This window comes from Diorhabda sublineata, chromosome 3 (assembly GCF_026230105.1).
Source record: "Diorhabda sublineata isolate icDioSubl1.1 chromosome 3, icDioSubl1.1, whole genome shotgun sequence".
NCBI lineage: Eukaryota > Metazoa > Arthropoda > Insecta > Coleoptera > Chrysomelidae > Diorhabda > Diorhabda sublineata.
Genome location: NC_079476.1, coordinates 3,888,704 through 3,908,975, shown reverse-complemented (window position 1 = coordinate 3,908,975; position 20,272 = coordinate 3,888,704). Strand labels below are relative to the sequence as shown.

At 33.3% G+C, this 20,272-nt stretch overlaps 1 protein-coding gene across 2 annotated transcripts in view; it reads left to right on the top strand.

Annotated features, from left to right (window-relative positions):
- Nucleotides 1-20,272, top strand: part of LOC130441339 (protein Wnt-7b) — a 218,388-nt gene that overhangs the window by 142,463 nt on the left and 55,653 nt on the right. For both annotated transcript variants that reach the window (XM_056774964.1, XM_056774965.1), the window contains exon 2: nucleotides 12,254-12,489. In XM_056774964.1, coding sequence (XP_056630942.1) covers nucleotides 12,254-12,489 — 236 coding nt within the window. The remainder of the gene's footprint in view (nucleotides 1-12,253; nucleotides 12,490-20,272) is intronic.

Genomic DNA, 20,272 nt, shown 5'->3' with positions numbered 1-20,272 from the left:
ACGCCGTGGATGTGATATGAAAGAAAATAGAAATTTTCGACCCGAGAAACTATGTGACCCTCTTAACTTAAGAAAATTGGAAGTATTTATTTCATTTCGGAAAATCACCGAAAATCACTAGTGATCTAGAAATTTTCATTTCCGATGAAAAATCTTTATCAAATCCTGTCAAAAAGCTCGATAGTACAAGTCTATCTCAGGTTAATTCAAAATAACAAAAAACAATGCAGTTTAGTCTATAGTAACGTACACAAATTGAAATCAGATAAATTTGACTTTGCCCATAATCTTAATAGTTTTGCACTATAACTTTTATTTAACTAAACTATTGCACACGAAATCAAATTGAAAATATTTTCCAACTGGATCTCTTGACGTATACCATAATAAACGAGACGGTATAAAGACAGATTTTATTCTTAATTATATCTATTAATTATTGAATTCATGAAATCATTTAATTATCCGGTAATTGTCTAAAAATCATCCTCCACATCTACTTGGGGTTTTGGGGGTAATAAGGAAAATTGTACTGAATACAAAAAAATTATTCCAGCTCTCGGTCATCCCTAAAAAAATAGAGAGGATTGAAGAATAAAAAAACTGGCATTTTTGTAATATATAAAATTAATTTAATGGATTTATGAACAATTATAATTGACGTAGCCATGAGTAATTATTATTATATCATAGAAAAATACATATGGAAAACTTGAAAACTCAATAACTGTTTATTTACCTACTTTACGATGATCAAGGGGTGTGTCGGAAGGGAGGGTGTTAAAAAACACGAAAACATGTTGTATAAATAGTGTTCTTGAATAGAACCTAATCTAATTTAAACTAATCTAACCTAACCTAACCTAACTTAACTTAAAAACAATAACCGTCAGCTAATTCCACCTTCCATATATTGTAATCTCCCTCTAACACCCCACACAAGTCGATAGGTGTTGGGGGATGGTTTTTAGATAACTTCCAATTATTCTATAACGTTTATATATTATTGGTATAGAAATATTTTCATTAAAAATTAAGATCTCCACTAATTATGTCTATCAATGCTTGCGAATAAAGCTGGACAGTTGACATGCTTCAATCAATCTGATTTCTCGATGATTTGTCAAGCTATTGTCCGATCTCTATCGTTATAGAATAAATATTAAGTAAACATTTATCAAATCTAACTACTTGTTGAAAACAATATAAAAAAAATTAGCTGAGATTAGGATAAGGGCAATATTCGAGATCTAACGAGAAATTTTAAAAAGTACCTACGTCAATCAACATTAAAAACCATACAATTAAAATAAGAGATCTATTGAAAGTTTTTATTGATATTCTATGAACCTTTCAAAATTCTTTGTTTGCAATTCACTTAGCTCATTTACCATGCTTATAAGTGGGCAATAAAAAAAGGTAATAAATTTGATTTAACTGACATCAGTTTATGTAACTTTAAATGTGTTAAAATCAATTTGTATTACGTATATATATATATATTTGAAAAGTAAATATTTATTGGTGAGTGATTATGATTTATTTACCCCTTCATTCTTTTGTAATATGTTTGCGTCCTCATTATCAATATACCACTACCGATCGTTGGTTGGAATCAATAAATTTGGATCGAATTAGTATATTCAGTCCACAAGGAAAATTCATCATTCATTGCAACGTAATACAGCTAGTTTTTTTTAGAGGACAAATTTTTTATCGAGATTTCGGTATGGTTAATTTACTGCCGGGATTTCCGCATTCGAAACAGCCATAAATAGAGAAAAATACGAAATAAAACACGAAATTCAACAAATTACGATCTGTTAATCATATATTAAGTGATACAATGTATCCCTTATTGCACGCTCCATCAACATATCGTCTCGGATTACTTAATTTCTGTCTTATATTAATGTAACCCTGAAGAGTCATGAATTTACTGAATCAACTTCCAGTTACTATTGTATTCATTGGGATTTATTGTAAACCAATCGTTCTTTGACGGGAACCAACGTCATAATTAACCGATTCCATATGTCCCTTAGACACCTGTAGTTTCGATAACTTATCAATTGACTTACCCTTATTTTTTTATTGATGTGGCTCTAACGACCATGAATATAATTAATTATAGTTTTTGTATCCAATAGGATCAGTATTTAAGAGAGCATATACACGAATAGTGTGTTCTTAATAGTTTTAACTTCCAACTAGTACAATAGTCAGATTATTGAAACCATTTATTCATTTATATTTTATGTTAATAAATAGTTTTTACAAAGTTGTTTTTTGATTGAGGGAATCTAAGAGAATAAATGGAAAATGGAATATTATCATGACTGTACCTAATATTTTTTCTAATTTAATTGCAAATTTACAATGTACTAAAAAAAGTAATCAGTAAATGACTTGACCACTGATGAGTCTCCGTTGATCATTCTATGAAGACTTCTGGCCAGCGTGTTTTCAATTTTTTCTGTTCCATTGGATCAGTGTAAAGTTTGGATATTAGTGGATTTTTGAGGTTTTCGTTGCGGTTTTTGTTCCTTATCGTTGATATCTGGATAACTTCATTGATGGTTGGAACACTAAGGTCTGTGTGTAATATGTGGTTGCTTATAAACCATGGAGCATAAGCTATTATGCAATGATTGAAAAGTTTACAGTATCTTGGTGTTCGATGGTTTACTACACCTCCATAGCTCTATACCATATGTCCATATGGGTTTGCCGATTAGCCAGTTTTGCAGTTTTAACTTTCGTTGTGTTTTTTAGCTTATATGTGTTAACTTTTGGTCCAAGTGTAGTCCGAGGTATTATTATCTTATTATTATTATCTAATACAGGGCAGGCAGCCTAAGGCTGCTAGCGCCCCCTTAAGATTAATGAGTACAATTAGTTTATTATTGTTAAAGTTTTACATATTATACGTATTGTTATTATAGCCAGTAGTTTATATCACAAACGAGTGCGCAAATATGACTCAAGTATATTTTTGAATTGATTTATTGTTTCTGAGTTGATGACTTCTTCAGGTAGCATATTCCACTGTTCCACTATTCGGTTGCTGATGAAATGTTTTCTAGGATTGGAATGACATCTGTCTTTTGATAACTTTGAGCTATGGCCACGCAGGTTGGTGTTTTGATTAAAGGCATAAATATCCTTTAAAGCACTACACTTGTATATTTGTTTCACTATTTTAAAAGTTTCTATAAGATCTCCTCTTAAACGTCTGTCTTCTAGTCTAGGTAGATTTAGTCTGATCAATCTTTCCTCATAGGACAATCCATAAAAACCAGTGGGTAGGATTTTTGTGGCCCTTCTTTGCGTCTTCTCTGAAAGATCAATATCTTTTTGACGAAGAGCTCTGTTGTGATGTGTACAAATGCTTTTTTTATTAAATAAATTAATGAATTGGCCCTTTTGACAATTTTGATGATTTGTGACTCCCACTTTAAGTTGTCGGTAATAGTGACTTCACTTCTGTTTTCACTTTAATCGTCATATCGTTAATGGTCACTTGCGGACAGACACTTCGTTTTGTGGTGAACATGATTTGTATGGAGTACCTAGTATGAACGAGAAAAAAGAGCTGAGGATTAAGATGAGAGAAAAAAAGAACAGATCTAGGGAAGTGGGATGAATATAATAAAGAAACTGCAGAAGGAAACGGATAAATATGAAATGGAGTGTATGGATGTGGATAGTAAAAGGAAGGAAAAGGAAATAACCTTATATATTCATTTTCCAATTTACTTAATGAACTAACTCCTTCGTAACACAATATAGATATAGTTTTTTTGTTCGCACCAATCTTATATATTAAAAAAATTGATGATTTCCATTCCGAGTCCGTTCAGGCGTTCTACCCAACCGATTTGCTTAATTTATTTTTTCAATGAAAGGTATTGATGCACAGATCAGCCATCAACCATCGGATTTCATCTAATTTTCACCATTCTCAAGTTATACTCAAATGCAATTTCCCCCTGTACATTACTTATGGGAGTTTTTCACATACCCACGTTCTATCCTCAATATCTCAGGTTCTATTCAAAATAGAGACTTCGTTTTAGTTTAAGAACACTCGCTGAAACACTTTCTTTCTTTTGAAATTTTGAACACTTAAATCGGTTGAGTTGGAGAGGAGCTAGGCGCTGACATTCAATGTGGAGTTATGGATTTTTGTAGGTTTTTGGCAATTTTTTTACATTCAAAGATCTGTATCTCAGGTTCTAATATAGGTACAGAGTTAGTTTTGATTTAAGTACACTCGATGAAACACCTTCTTTATTTTGAGTTTTTGAACACTTAAATCGGATGAGTTGGAGAGGAGCTAGGCGCGGATATTCAATGTGGAGTTATGGATTTTTGTATGTTTTTGGCAATTTTTCTACATTCAAAGATCTATATATCAGGTTCTAATGTAGCTACAGAGTTAGTTTTGGTTTAGGTACACTCGATGAAACACCTTCTTTATTTTGAGTTTTTGAACACTTAAATCGGATGAGTTGGAGAGGAGCTAGGCGCGGATATTCAATGTGGAGTTATGGATTTTTGTATGTTTTTGGCAATTTTTTTACATTCAAAGATCTGTATCTCAGGTTCTAATATAGCTACAGAGTTAGTTTTGATTTAGGTACACTCGATGAAACACCTTCTTTATTTTGAGTTTTTGAACACTTAAATCGGATGAGTTGGAGAGGAGCTAGGCGCGGACATTCAATGTGGAATTATGGATTTTGTAGGTTTTTGGCAATTTTTCTACATTCAAAGATCTGTATCTCAGGTTCTAATATAGCTACAGAGTTAGTTTTGATTTAAGTACACTCGATGAAACACCTTCTTTATTTTGAGTTTTTGAACACTTAAATCGGATGAGTTGGAGAGGAGCTAGGCGCGGATATTCAATGTGGAGTTATGGATTTTTGTATGTTTTTGGCAATTTTTCTACATTCAAAGATCTATATATCAGGTTCTAATATAGCTACAGAGTTAGTTTTGATTTAGGTACACTCGATGAAACACCTTCTTTATTTTGAGTTTTTAAACACTTAAATCGGATGAGTTGGAGAGGAGCTAGGCGCGGACATTCAATGTGGAATTATGGATTTTGTAGGTTTTTGGCAATTTTTCTACATTCAAAGATCTGTATCTCAGGTTCTAATATAGCTACAGAGTTAGTTTTGATTTAGGTACACTCGATGAAACACCTTCTTTATTTTGAGTTTTTGAACACTTAAATCGGATGAGTTGGAGAGGAGCTAGGCGCGGACATTCAATGTGGAATTATGGATTTTGTAGGTTTTTGGCAATTTTTCTACATTCAAAGATCTGTATCTCAGGTTCTAATATAGCTACAGAGTTAGTTTTGATTTAGGTACACTCGATGAAACACCTTCTTTATTTTGAGTTTTTGAACACTTAAATCGGATGAGTTGGAGAGGAGCTAGGCGCGGACATTCAATGTGGAATTATGGATTTTGTAGGTTTTTGGCAATTTTTCTACATTCAAAGATCTGTATCTCAGGTTCTAATATAGCTACAGAGTTAGTTTTGATTTAGGTACACTCGATGAAACACCTTCTTTATTTTGAGTTTTTGAACACTTAAATCGGATGAGTTGGAGAGGAGCTAGGCGCGGACATTCAATGTGGAATTATGGATTTTGTAGGTTTTTGGCAATTTTTCTACATTCAAAGATCTGTATCTCAGGTTCTAATATAGCTACAGAGTTAGTTTTGATTTAGGTACACTCGATGAAACACCTTCTTTATTTTGAGTTTTTGAACACTTAAATCGGATGAGTTGGAGAGGAGCTAGGCGCGGACATTCAATGTGGAATTATGGATTTTGTAGGTTTTTGGCAATTTTTCTACATTCAAAGATCTGTATCTCAGGTTCTAATATAGCTACAGAGTTAGTTTTGATTTAGGTACACTCGATGAAACACCTTCTTTATTTTGAGTTTTTGAACACTTAAATCGGATGAGTTGGAGAGGAGCTAGGCGCGGACATTCAATGTGGAATTATGGATTTTGTAGGTTTTTGGCAATTTTTCTACATTCAAAGATCTGTATCTCAGGTTCTAATATAGCTACAGAGTTAGTTTTGATTTAGGTACACTCGATGAAACACCTTCTTTATTTTGAGTTTTTGAACACTTAAATCGGATGAGTTGGAGAGGAGCTAGGCGCGGACATTCAATGTGGAATTATGGATTTTGTAGGTTTTTGGCAATTTTTCTACATTCAAAGATCTGTATCTCAGGTTCTAATATAGCTACAGAGTTAGTTTTGATTTAGGTACACTCGATGAAACACCTTCTTTATTTTGAGTTTTTGAACACTTAAATCGGATGAGTTGGAGAGGAGCTAGGCGCGGACATTCAATGTGGAATTATGGATTTTGTAGGTTTTTGGCAATTTTTCTACATTCAAAGATCTGTATCTCAGGTTCTAATATAGCTACAGAGTTAGTTTTGATTTAGGTACACTCGATGAAACACCTTCTTTATTTTGAGTTTTTGAACACTTAAATCGGATGAGTTGGAGAGGAGCTAGGCGCGGACATTCAATGTGGAATTATGGATTTTGTAGGTTTTTGGCAATTTTTCTACATTCAAAGATCTGTATCTCAGGTTCTAATATAGCTACAGAGTTAGTTTTGATTTAGGTACACTCGATGAAACACCTTCTTTATTTTGAGTTTTTGAACACTTAAATCGGATGAGTTGGAGAGGAGCTAGGCGCGGACATTCAATGTGGAATTATGGATTTTGTAGGTTTTTGGCAATTTTTCTACATTCAAAGATCTGTATCTCAGGTTCTAATATAGCTACAGAGTTAGTTTTGATTTAGGTACACTCGATGAAACACCTTCTTTATTTTGAGTTTTTGAACACTTAAATCGGATGAGTTGGAGAGGAGCTAGGCGCGGATATTCAATGTGGAGTTATGGATTTTTGTATGTTTTTGGCAATTTTTCTACATTCAAAGATCTATATATCAGGTTCTAATGTAGCTACAGAGTTAGTTTTGGTTTAGGTACACTCGATGAAACACCTTCTTTATTTTGAGTTTTTGAACACTTAAATCGGTTGAGTTGGAGAGGAGCTAGGCGCGGATATTCAATGTGGAATTATGGATTTTTGTAGGTTTTTGGCAATTTTTCTACATTCAAAGATCTATATATCAGGTTCTAATATAGCTACAGAGTTAGTTTTGATTTAGGTACACTCGATGAAACACCTTCTTTATTTTGAGTTTTTAAACACTTAAATCGGATGAGTTGGAGAGGAGCTAGGCGCGGACATTCAATGTGGAATTATGGATTTTGTAGGTTTTTGGCAATTTTTCTACATTCAAAGATCTGTATCTCAGGTTCTAATATAGCTACAGAGTTAGTTTTGATTTAGGTACACTCGATGAAACACCTTCTTTATTTTGAGTTTTTGAACACTTAAATCGGATGAGTTGGAGAGGAGCTAGGCGCGGACATTCAATGTGGAATTATGGATTTTGTAGGTTTTTGGCAATTTTTCTACATTCAAAGATCTGTATCTCAGGTTCTAATATAGCTACAGAGTTAGTTTTGATTTAGGTACACTCGATGAAACACCTTCTTTATTTTGAGTTTTTGAACACTTAAATCGGATGAGTTGGAGAGGAGCTAGGCGCGGACATTCAATGTGGAATTATGGATTTTGTAGGTTTTTGGCAATTTTTCTACATTCAAAGATCTGTATCTCAGGTTCTAATATAGCTACAGAGTTAGTTTTGATTTAGGTACACTCGATGAAACACCTTCTTTATTTTGAGTTTTTGAACACTTAAATCGGATGAGTTGGAGAGGAGCTAGGCGCGGACATTCAATGTGGAATTATGGATTTTGTAGGTTTTTGGCAATTTTTCTACATTCAAAGATCTGTATCTCAGGTTCTAATATAGCTACAGAGTTAGTTTTGGTTTAGGTACACTCGATGAAACACCTTCTTTATTTTGAGTTTTTGGACACTTAAATCGGTTGAGTTGGAGAGGAGCTAGGCGCGGATATTCAATGTGGAATTATGGATTTTTGTAGGTTTTTGGCAATTTTTCTACATTCTAAGATTTATATCTCAGGCTCTAATATAGCTACAGAGTTCATTCATTTCTATTATAATGATTTCTGATACTTATTTAATGGATTCGATGCGAGCGGTACCGCGGGTAAAAGCTAGTTAGTATTAGTTAAAATTGTACACGCGCAGTATTAGTTATAATATTCACAACGTTAACGCTGAAGTAGTCATCACCACAAACTCTTTAGTATGTTGTATTTTTTTTTATATCCAATCTATGGTCTGAGGCTATCATTACCAATTACTTCAAAGGATTCCCAAATAGTTATTAATTATCAAATGATGTTCATTTTCTATGGGTAATAGATCAACTCTAACTGATCTACCATTTTGTGCATATAATTAAAACATTCGATAAAGATTGAGAACGCAAATGTGAAGATGCTGAACACTAATTCCAATTTTTATCATAACAGTCAATAGTGAGAAGTAGCTGCCTGAAAATAGATGTTTCAAGTTTGTTATATTCTTTGGAAATCAAATAATGAAATTAATTTCAAATTTTTTACTTGTTATCCTTTTAGCAATTTTAAAGTGACTGTACGAGATATAATGAAAAATGTATCTAATAACCTGATGCATTAAGGCAAGCAGTAACATGTTTGAGTCCGTTTAGCTTCTGGTTTTGATACTATATGTTGAAAACATGGATAATCAAAATATTGAAACCAATCTACGATTTAGAAGTTTGAGCTAAATAAGAACTAGAAATGGTCGGAATGTAAAATATACAAAAAATAGATTGAATTGTTTATTTCAATAGGCAGTTGAGATACTGGAATGTTTGCAAAACGATACAGGTAGACCTGAAAATCTGCGTTAGAGATTTAACAACTTATGACGTCCCACATTTCCATAGAGTAAAACAGTGCAAATGGGGAACGTTTTGACACAAATACTCTATTGAGAAATTCACGATAAACCGGATGGAAGCATTGTCCAGAGAAACTCTTTCATATACTTCAATCAACTTTCCAACTTTCGTATATTCGTGGCAGTCATCATAAACGATGGAAAATAAATTATTAGAAACAGAATTTGTAGTTGATTAGAACGGATTTGTTATCAAAGTTTTGAGTAGACAAAACATGTGATTTAAATCGCTCATTCAGGTGTAGAAAAACGTTGATCTCGCAATTTATCTTTAATCTCCTGGAATGTTGGGAATGTTGGGACTGCGTTTTTGTTTGAATGGATTTGGAGCTCGCTTTGTCGTAGTGGAGAATTATTAATCTTCTGTAATTAGTTTCCCTGATTTTTTCGAACACTTCTCCGAAAATGCTGGTGACAATTTGCTTCGAAGTGCTTCGTGGCTACTCATAAAAAACCCATACAGTTGATTATTTAGTTTCAGAATCATAGATCCATAATTCGTTGCCTGTCACGATTTCATTGATATCTTTCAAATTTCGCAATTGAATTTCATCAGAACTTCTTTGCAGGAATCGACACGAGATTTTTTTGAGCGATTGTTCAATTATGTGGTATCCAATGCGATCAAATCTTTTTGGTAGCCAAATGGTTATGCAATATTTAATGTATGCAATTGGAACTAATGCCCATGCCTCAAACTCACAGTCTGTCTTATGACGATCTTGCAAAAGGTTATTAAATCCAAATGGAAAGGAATCCATAAATAAGTTCTAAATAGACAATCTAATCTCTAAAAACAAGTGGAAATATAGAAAGTTAAGAAATGAACTTTGAATAAATGGATTATATATTATATGTCTCATTTGTTTTTTTCTCATAGTTTTACCACATATTAGCTAACTTTTTCATGATGGACCACGCTAAATAACCAGATTGGATTCTGACGTAATGTTATTTAAATTGGGGTAGTACTCTAAATCTGGGACAACCTTTATAACTATTCGAGCGCTAAATAGGCAATAAATTTTAGTAATACTTAGATATGGTAATGGAATGGATGAGTTATTTGAGATGTAGCATCTTTTATACCATTATAATAAGAAATTAAACAGATTGGTATGCATCGCTACACTTTTATTAACAATAAGATAATGGAATTCTCCGTATAGGGACGCGACAACATTTTTATCTTTATAATCCAACTTAGAATGTTTGAAAATCGTGCCCGATCTAAAGTCACAGGTATACTATCATTTTAATCGTCGACCAAGTATTTTCGGTGGCTTTTAAATAAGTCATTTAAATTCTCTTATACCCGTTCAATCTTCAAAATTATGTATTTACTGTCTTTATCGGAGCGTCGTGTCGTGGGTTATTTAACAATTTTATGAAATTTGTTAACTGTGTTCAGATACATAAAGACGTAACACAATTTGAAAATAATTAACCTTTTGAAGCCCAAATTCGATAGATACCCACATGCTAACACACTGGTTTAAATAAATGGTTCCCAAATTTTTTTGTTTCATAGACCATTTCCATAATTTTGCAGGATCTCTGAGAAAAAAACAAACGAATTTCTTAACCTTCCCTATTGCCACTATGTGAAAATCTTCTACCTATGGGAACTTGCGTTGTGACTGAGTTTCAACGAAGAATTAACAGTTTTCCAAAAAAAAAAGAACTAAAATTTTTGATACCTTCTTTTGTCACTTTCAGCTTCTCATTAGTGCTAAGCTCGATTGGCTCCTCTTGTAAAATCACATTCCATGTCAACAAATGGATTTATGATCCACGGTAGTATTTCCATCGACAGAATATCTCCAAATCTGATTTTGAAATCATCATGCAGAACAATCAAATGTTGAACGAATGTCTGAATATCTTGATCAGGTTTTCCTTTGAATCAGGATCTTCACTTTCCCGAAATCTTGATAAAAATGAACTCCTCTTCATGATTTTCATCGCACAATTGTACAAATAAGTGCGTATTCAATAATTGCTTCTTATTTTGTTAACTGCATTAATTACAAATTGAAGCTATATTGGTGCAAACTATTACTCAAAGTTATAGATTTTGTCGATGGATAACACAGTGAAGTGCAGTTACCTCTGGTATAATTCTTTTAAGAAGTCTTACAAACCCAAGATACTGCCCGACCATGGCAGGAGTTCCATCTGTTACCACTGATTTTCAGTGTTCGTCTACAAAATTTTTACAAGTAGAATTTGTGCAAATGACAATAATAATGCTTCATTCTCAACATCAGAGCATATTTCATCAATACTTCTTTATACAAATGAATTCCTTTCAATATATCAAATGGAGATTAGTGTAAAATAGTTTGCAAAACCTCTGTGTGTGAGGAAAATATAACTTACCTTTTGGATACCAGACCAGGTCCTAACTCTCTTCAAAAATTAAACAGCTTGTTTAGTTTTGGTCGTTTCCTCTACTTTGTCACTAACTACCAAAGGAAATTCTAAAATCTGATCAATAACATGTCCTTTGCTCATAACCAAAGCTGGTACACCACTGGCCGCTACAGCAGAAGCTGAAGCATAACGGCGGTGATTTATGTTAGCTTTTTTGTACCAACGACACCATGGTTTTGTAGGATCAAAAATACGACCACCACGACACATGTTACCAAAAGCTCCCTGACCTGAAAGATGAGTACAATTCCCAAGAACACGAGGAATACGAGTATAGACTAGGAATTTCTTGGACCCAAATCTACACAAAAAAATCTATACTGGAACCTTTTGGAAAATATTCAAATCATGTTTCAACATCTAATCTTGCTCTAAATAAAAAACCCAGAAAACCTGAGCAGGATAAATTGAGTTTCAGACCAATTTACTTATTAAACTGCATAGGAAGACTGCTTGTATATCTGCTGAGGTTGCTGAGGAGTATTTAGAATAGTGGGGAACTATCTAATACAATAACTTTTGATTTATATAGGGAGAGTCAACCATAAATGTCCTTAAACAATAGATAAACTGAAAAGAATCAAAATGTCATTTGGGTCAATCGAAAGCTATGCTTAATGGTCACTCTAGATATTCATAACGTATTTAATTGTACACCGTAGGACAACAGAGTCAATAGTCTTGCTGAAAAAGACAGCAAACTACCTGATCTGTATGATAAAAAGCTATTTCTCAGAAACAGAACTTCTAACACTTCAAAGTAATAATTTTCACATTATAGCTCATTATATACTTACTTATTTAACTGTTTTATTACAGGGTGGTGCTCGGTGTGATAAGTGTAATAGATTTTGGAGCTGAAGTAGTTTGTACTAATAGTCCTGGACTGATTCATAGACAAAGAGATATGTGTAGGGCATCACCGGATGCTATGGTTGCCGTTGGTGATGGAATCAGGATGGCCACCAACGAGTGTAAATACCAATTTAGGCAACACCGATGGAATTGTACAGGAATCGAGAGTCCATCATCATTTGGTCACGTAGTAATTGTTGGTAAGTTCAAATTCTAATCATAAGTTGTATATTTTGTATAAATTGATAATCAATCTACTTTAAGATAACTTAAATATTACTGACTACGTATGATAACATACCAACTTCAAAATTATGGGGAGTTCTTTAGAATTCCAACATCAACCATACTCTCACAAAGTTCATCAAGAACTAATATAAAGATATGGAGTCTGCAGTGAAAATCGAAAATGAAGTATTGGAATCCTTCACAGTTAACAAATACCTGTGACAAGAGTGCTCAACACTTTTAGAAATATATATTTCAACAACTTGGAGGGGATCCAAATCGACGATTACACCTGTTTACACTTTATGCGAAGAACAATCAATATTTCATGAATACGCACAGCACTCATACCGTCAGTGAACGTGAACACATCATCTACATTTTTTACCAATGACAACATCGGATCGTAAACATAAATGCATTTCTATTGCCCATTGCTGTCGGTAGGCGTATGTACAGAATTTCTTTGAATTATTCCAGCTAGACAGTCTGCGATAAGCAGTGGCGTTGCTCGATGAGATTTGTTTAATAAATTTCTTTAAATAAATAGAAATGTGGCGTTCTTTAGACCATGAGCGAATGAAGACAATGGAATTGCCGGTGTAGTGTTAATACAGCAAGTTATTTCAAATATATTCGAATGTTTAAAAAAGGAAAATTTTCAGCAATTCAGCAATAATAATAAGAATCGCTGAATTAACTAGTGTAAAAAATTATCCCATTTATCGAATAGCCATAAAAGGGGTAGCTGTTGATCATTTACCGAAATCAAAAAACATGTAAAGAAAAACTGATATTAGTTATATAAGCTTAGATGACAAGATTATTTGCGTCAATCAAAAGACTACTGAAGTTCTAATAGACGATTGGGGTACAAAAAGGGCTCAGTTCACGTCTAGTACCATGTTTAAACCAAACCCCCATACAGGCAGGTACATTTTACTCGTCTATTTACGTTTTATAAATTAATATTAATTATAGGGAAAATAGGGACTGCAGATGAACATAGAAAACACACACTACTCATGTATAGGAGAGGATACAACCGATATATAACTAGGAAACATCGAAATTATAGCGATATGTGCAAACTATTTTTGACAAAGATGATACAGAAATAGAATGAAGAATATACAGAACAAGAACAATAAATGGAATACTGGAATAGCAAAAAAAATTAAAACTGAAGACATGCAATGCAATGATTGAGAGTACGCTGCTATATGAATCGGAAACGTGGAGATTGAAATAACAACATAAGAAAAAATAGACAATGAACCTGAGAGAAAAAACTGTAGAATATATTGAGGAAAAGTAGCTGATTTGGTACGGGAACGTGCAAAGAATGAGGAGGGGGAGATTGCCAAAAGAATGTAATAAAATGGATCCTACAGGAGAACAGAAGGAGAGAAAGATCAAGATTATCGTCGATGCATGAAATAAGGAAATGAATGAGTGTACGAAATCTGAGCAATGAGAACTGCAGCAACAAGAAGGAGTGACGATTAGGCATAGGACGACATTTTTAACCCGAATATATTATTATAAATATTACAGAATATTTGAGATTTATGATTTTCTTAGATAGAACACGAAAAAGTTTTTGTTTGTTTATTACCAAAGTCTATACCTAAAATCGCGAAAAAATTGTATTTCTATTCTTATTTCTTCATTGAAAGTATCAGAAATTATGATCAATGAATAAGGAAATATTATTGAAAAATGTTTATAGTCCAAGTGCTTTCATTAGAACCAATATTTAATTTCGTGGGCATAAACACAAATAAAGTTCAGTAAATTATCAAGAACTCTCCATCCTTTTTATGAATCGATAATTGTATTGAATGAATTAATTCATCAATAGATAAACGTATGAATGCATTATTTCACGATATTAATGATTGTGTACAAAATGTACAATCGTACTTTTTCAAAATGTTTGACATATATTTACTTAATGAGACACCTAATACAAAGAGTAACATTAGTGGCTCCATATCCATCATCGTTCATGGTATAGGCGCCCACGTTCTCATGGTATATCACTATGCTCTAAGTTTGATCATTGGTAGTAGATTCCACAGGTGTGTTGATGCCTCCCACGCGGCCTTGTCCGCGACAAAATAACATCGATGTAAACACAAACTGACATAAGACATTATGAGCATTTGCCAGCATAGTGACTTAATGTCTCGTTTTGGGGGATTTATTAATGCACTTATCATTTTTTGCGTGTTTTTATGAAAGTTATTGAGGTAGATCCTTATCCAACGGTAATTTATAAGGGTATTTGGTATTTGTGATGAGAACATTTAAATGATTAAGTATTGAATATCCGACGATTTTCAATTGAATCGCCTACATTTGACATTTTTTAAAATAAATTTATAGGAAAGATATACTATACCAAAGTGATACGAAAATTACTGTCAGCTCACAACTCAAAAATATGTGATAATGTACACAACGACAATTCCTTGTGGAAATGATATAGAAATTTATCTATACCATCAATTTTTTAATAGTTATAAAGATCTAACCAACAAGAGCATGTATATCGTAAGCGACTTTTCTAATTTTGATAATCACTGTATTATTATTATTATTCAGTTTTCATACAATTGAAAATATGCAGTGTTATACAAATAGCAGCCGAAATGTCTCGCAGTAAATTACAGCCTTATTGTAGTTGAATTTTCAACTAATTAGAAATGTAAGAAGTTCAAATCTGGCAGACTTGATTTTCAAAATTACTGATAAAGATTCATCGATAAAATATTTCTCCATTGTCTACAGAATGAACTTTTTATGTATCTATCATAATAAGTGAAGTATACGCATGACAATGATCCTACACCAATTACATTGCATGATAATATTGCTATATTTTTGAGTCCATACGATCCTCACATCATGGCGAATAAATTTATTCTATTCACACATAGATTATAGTGATTTGTATAAGTCCTATATCTATAGTTCTAAACCATTTTACTTATTAAGAATTGTTGGTTTTTTCGTGTCGTGTCGTACTTGGCTACAGGATAAATTTCGTGAAGGTCGTTCTAAATCGGCTGTTGTACCAGAAAACATCGATGCTGTGTTTAATGGTATTTCAAAATCGGTATGTTCCACTCGCATACATTCAATATTGCATTAACATTCGGCTCGCTCAAAAAAATGTTGCGTCGATTGGTGTAAAAAATTTGCTAAAAAATTCAATTGCTGTGCTTCAAAAAATTTGTTCGCGTAAGAAGCACTTCGAAGCAAATGGTCGCTTGTTTTATCGGAATAACTGAACATGTCCGTTCCCTTGGAAAAACATAGAATGGTCGATTCAGAATCAATCAGGGAAATCAATTGCAGAAGACGAATCATTCTCCACCACGACACGAATTTATGATTTTATCTGTCGTACAGTTCTTGTACAGCCAATGATTTATTTCTTATTCCTGCAGGTCAAATACAACTTTCTAGGTCAACTTCATTTACCTAGAGAAGCGGTTGATGCGTTCAAATCTCAAAAATGCTTTGACAATTGATTCAAACGCATACCAAAGTGTATTGATCTTAATAAAGAATATTTTGAGAAGGTCATATACAGTGCTTTTCAGATAAAAGTATCCACCTTTAATAACTTTTGTAATACTGGTATTTAGAAAAAATCCAAAAACACGTCAATTTATGTTGGAAGGGGCAAGCATTATGGCTTATTTAAACTTACTGGAAAAGCCACCCCCTCACCTCTAGCAGCATCCCCTTTATTTTTTTAAATTGTTTGTCATATTTTTTATGTAAAATTTGGATACTCCTCTTTGAGCTGATTTCAAAAATGTATAATACTTGAAGGTTAAAGTGGTTAGTATATGAGATAAACAATTTTTCTTTTAAGAGCACAAATTTTACTTATTATTTACTTTCACCTTATTTGCCTGTACTAAAATGGGTTTTACAACAGTTCAAACTCTTTAATCTTTTTAACTGTGCTATTTATTCTACTTAAAAAATCCAAACAACAAAAAACTCTACTTTTTATTAAAGTTTGACATTGTCAACTAGAATTTGTAGTCACTATTGATAGTGTAATTTGATACATTATTTATTTTGTTTTTCTGAAATGGTTTACTCTTTGCAAGAAAGAATTGAAATTGTAGGTTTTTACTACCAAAATAATAATTGTGCAAGAGCTGCTGCTAGAATATTTAACGAATTACATGACGGAAAACATGCAACTCATAAGTATGTAATTCAACTGATGGAGAAATTTACCACAACAGGGTCTGTTTGCAATAAAGTGCATAAGCGAGAGGGACTCGTAAATAACGAAGCAATCCAAGTGGCAAGTCAGCTTAGAGGCTCAACAACCCCAATCGTTGTCAACAGTAAGTAGAGCGATCGGTGTTTCATCTTCTACAGTTTTCCGAGTTCTACATAAATTCAAGTACCACCCATACAAAGTTAAGTTGGTGCACGAGTTGAATGAAGATGATTTTGATCGTCGTCTAGAGTTTTGCGAATCAATGACGCAAATTATCAATAACAATCCACAATTGTTAAACAATATTTGCTTTTCTGATGAATGCTCATGGTCATTAAATGGCTTAGTAAGTAGGCATAATTGTAGATATTGGGCTGAAAGTGATCCACATATTATGCGTGAATTCCATACACAACATCCCCAAAAGTTAAACGTTTGGTGTGGTATCCTAGGTGACCACATTGTCGGACCTTTCTTCATCAACGGAAATTTAAATGGTGAATCATATCTTGAGTTACTCAGGGAAGGGGTTGACCCACGTATTACAACAATAATAGAAAATGATGATAACCTTTCCGAAGATTTACTGGTATTTCAACAAGGCGGAGCTCCCCCACATTATGCTATGCCTGTCCGACAATTTTTAAAAGAAACATTCCCCGCTCGTTGGATAGGTAGAAGGGGGTAGATGATGGAGTGGCCACCTAGGTCACTGGATTTAACACCCCTAGACTTCTTTTTATGGGGTATTTAAAAACAAAAGTTTATGCTACCCAACCAGAATCTCTGGATGATTTACGAGAGAGGATAGAAAATGAATGTCGACAATTAAATCCAGCCGTATTAAGCAATGTCATAGAGGCATTTCAAAATAGATTATACCATTGTATGGAAGTGAATGGTACTCATTTTGAACACTTATTGTAACTTCATAATAAATAGCACAGTTAAAAAGATTAAAGAGTTTGAACTGTTGTACAACCCATTTTAGTACGGGCGAATAAGGTGAAAGTAAATAATAAGTAAAATTTGTGCTCTTAAAAGAAAAATTGTTTATCTCATAAACTAACCACTTTAACCTACAAGTATTATACATTTTTGAAATCAGCTCAAAAAGGAGTATACAAATTTTACATAAAAATTATGACAAGTAATTAAAAAAAATAAAGGGGATGCTGCTAGAGGTGAGGGGGTGGCTTTTCCAGTAAGTTTAAATAAGCCATAATGCTTGCCCCTTCCAACATAAATTTACGTGTTTTTGGATTTTTTCCAAATACCAGTATTACAAAAGTTATTAAAGGTGGATACTTTTATCTGAAAAGCACTGTATAATTATAAAGATTTATTTTTATTTGTATATCTCAAAACTTAAGTAGCAACCCTCGTGCAATGTTCTATTCACAATCATATCCATTCGGAATTAGAATGGAAAACATTTTGCTCAGAAAGTGGTTTCCACTTCTTTCAACAACATGCCGAATGGAGACTCTTCGTTGAAGATTGTATATCTAATAAGTTTGATATAGTAAGAAGAATCGTAAGCTTTTCTGTTACTGGTCCTCCCCAATGACAACTATAAGCATTTTTTTGCCACGACCAGCCTCCTACAGCTAAATCTTGAGATTTCCATACTGGACTCGCGTTACATATAAAAGATGGATGTTCCTATCGATATTGGGATTTGCTTTGTTCTACTTATCGTTCAGTGATCTGTTGGGAGATTTCTATTCATTGGTTTCGCTTTCTTCACGTCATGAATTGCAAATAATATTGCTGTTATTTCATGTGGTTGTTTCTTCGTCCATAAAACTTTTTAGTGACTTCTTCATCCTCAGCTCTACAGTATTCTTAATACCATACCTCTTTTGCCATTAGTGTATTGTCTTTGTCTCGGTCCTTTTAACGTAACTTATTTTTTCGTAGAATGTCTGGGTTGGTTCCCACAATGGCTAGACTGGTTGGTATACTAAGAGCAGCGCTGTACTGAGTATGGACATTAATGTGAACGAAATTTCAAATAGGATCAATTCCATTATTCTATCAGTCCATAAATGTATGTCTTATAAGTGTAGAAAATAATTCTTTGAGATAATCTTTCCAGTTTTTTATCAGAATATCTGACTTTTAAGTTTAACAAAAGATTAATAAAAAACAGTTCAACGATCTTTGGACTGAATATGTTCCCTTTCTAAAGTGCATCCAAGAACAAAATACTGGTTTTATCTTTTTGTGTTAACTTCCATTTTCATTCTTCTCTACTTCTCTACAACACCAGATGTTTATTAACTTCACTCTTCTTATTAAAATGCCTTATTCGATGGGATTCGTTTTAGGAAATGGCAATTTATCAGATATTCTGATTTCCCTTTTATTATGCAAATCGCTTCAATTAAGATTATTATGTCAACTGTAATTAATTAGGATAAATATGATAAAGTCAAATTTTAGTTTTTACACCTACTTAAAATTAATTTTGACGATTTGTCATCCTTAGGATTAACACTCGATATCCATTGGAATCATTTATATTCTTTGCATATCATGCTGAATATAAATAGATGTTGACCTATTTAATGTTGATTATAATCAACAAAATTCAAATGTTGCTAATTATTATCCAATTTAGATGATAAATCACTTTATACACATATAAGATAAAATATTCGAAGTCAAAAACAAAAAATTACTCATCGTCTTAATATCTATCGTTTATGTAACCTAACCAAATATTACTATTATGCATTGGAATTTATTTTCATATATTTCCAGAAAGCTATAAACTTATATTCACTGGAAGGGGTTTTCTAAGGTTTCATTGTTTCCGATCCTCTATCTTCCATGAATTAATTCTCTTAATCAACTCCACTATAAGGACAGTTTGTGCGAACTGATTGGAAGTGTTCAAATAATCAATATTTTTGCGTTACAAACTGGTTCATCTTGATTTATTCTCTTTTTTTTTAAGTAAAAAGAAAGCACCAGATGGTAAACCCTACTACACAGTTCAAGTGGTGCCTGCCGTGTGGAGATGCTTGTGGATGTTGATCTTGAACTTCCACAGGCTTGCACTTCACCAAATTGACGTTCTGGGTATCTGCAGGCGAACTTGGTGTTCATAGGCTACGTCCGCCTCTCGAGTAAGTCCTGCAAATACTGCTCTAGGTGAGATTATGCTGGAGTCAGCGACCATTCTTCTATGCTCTAAGCTGACCAAGTTTCTAGTTAACTCTGGGTCGCCTATAAGTCCAATTGTTCTCTTCTGTAGTCTGAGTCGACCCTCCTAATGGTATATTTGTAAGCCGATCTTCTAATGTGCGAGCAATACTCCAAAGATGAACGGATCTTGGCCTTATAGAAGATTAGAAGCTGTTGCGGACCATATAGTTTTTTGGTATTTAAGAGATTTCAGTTTTTGTGAAACCGCCTCAGCTAATTCGGTCACTTGACTCTGACAGGACATATTGTACACAACAGAAAACAGCAAATTTGCGATGATT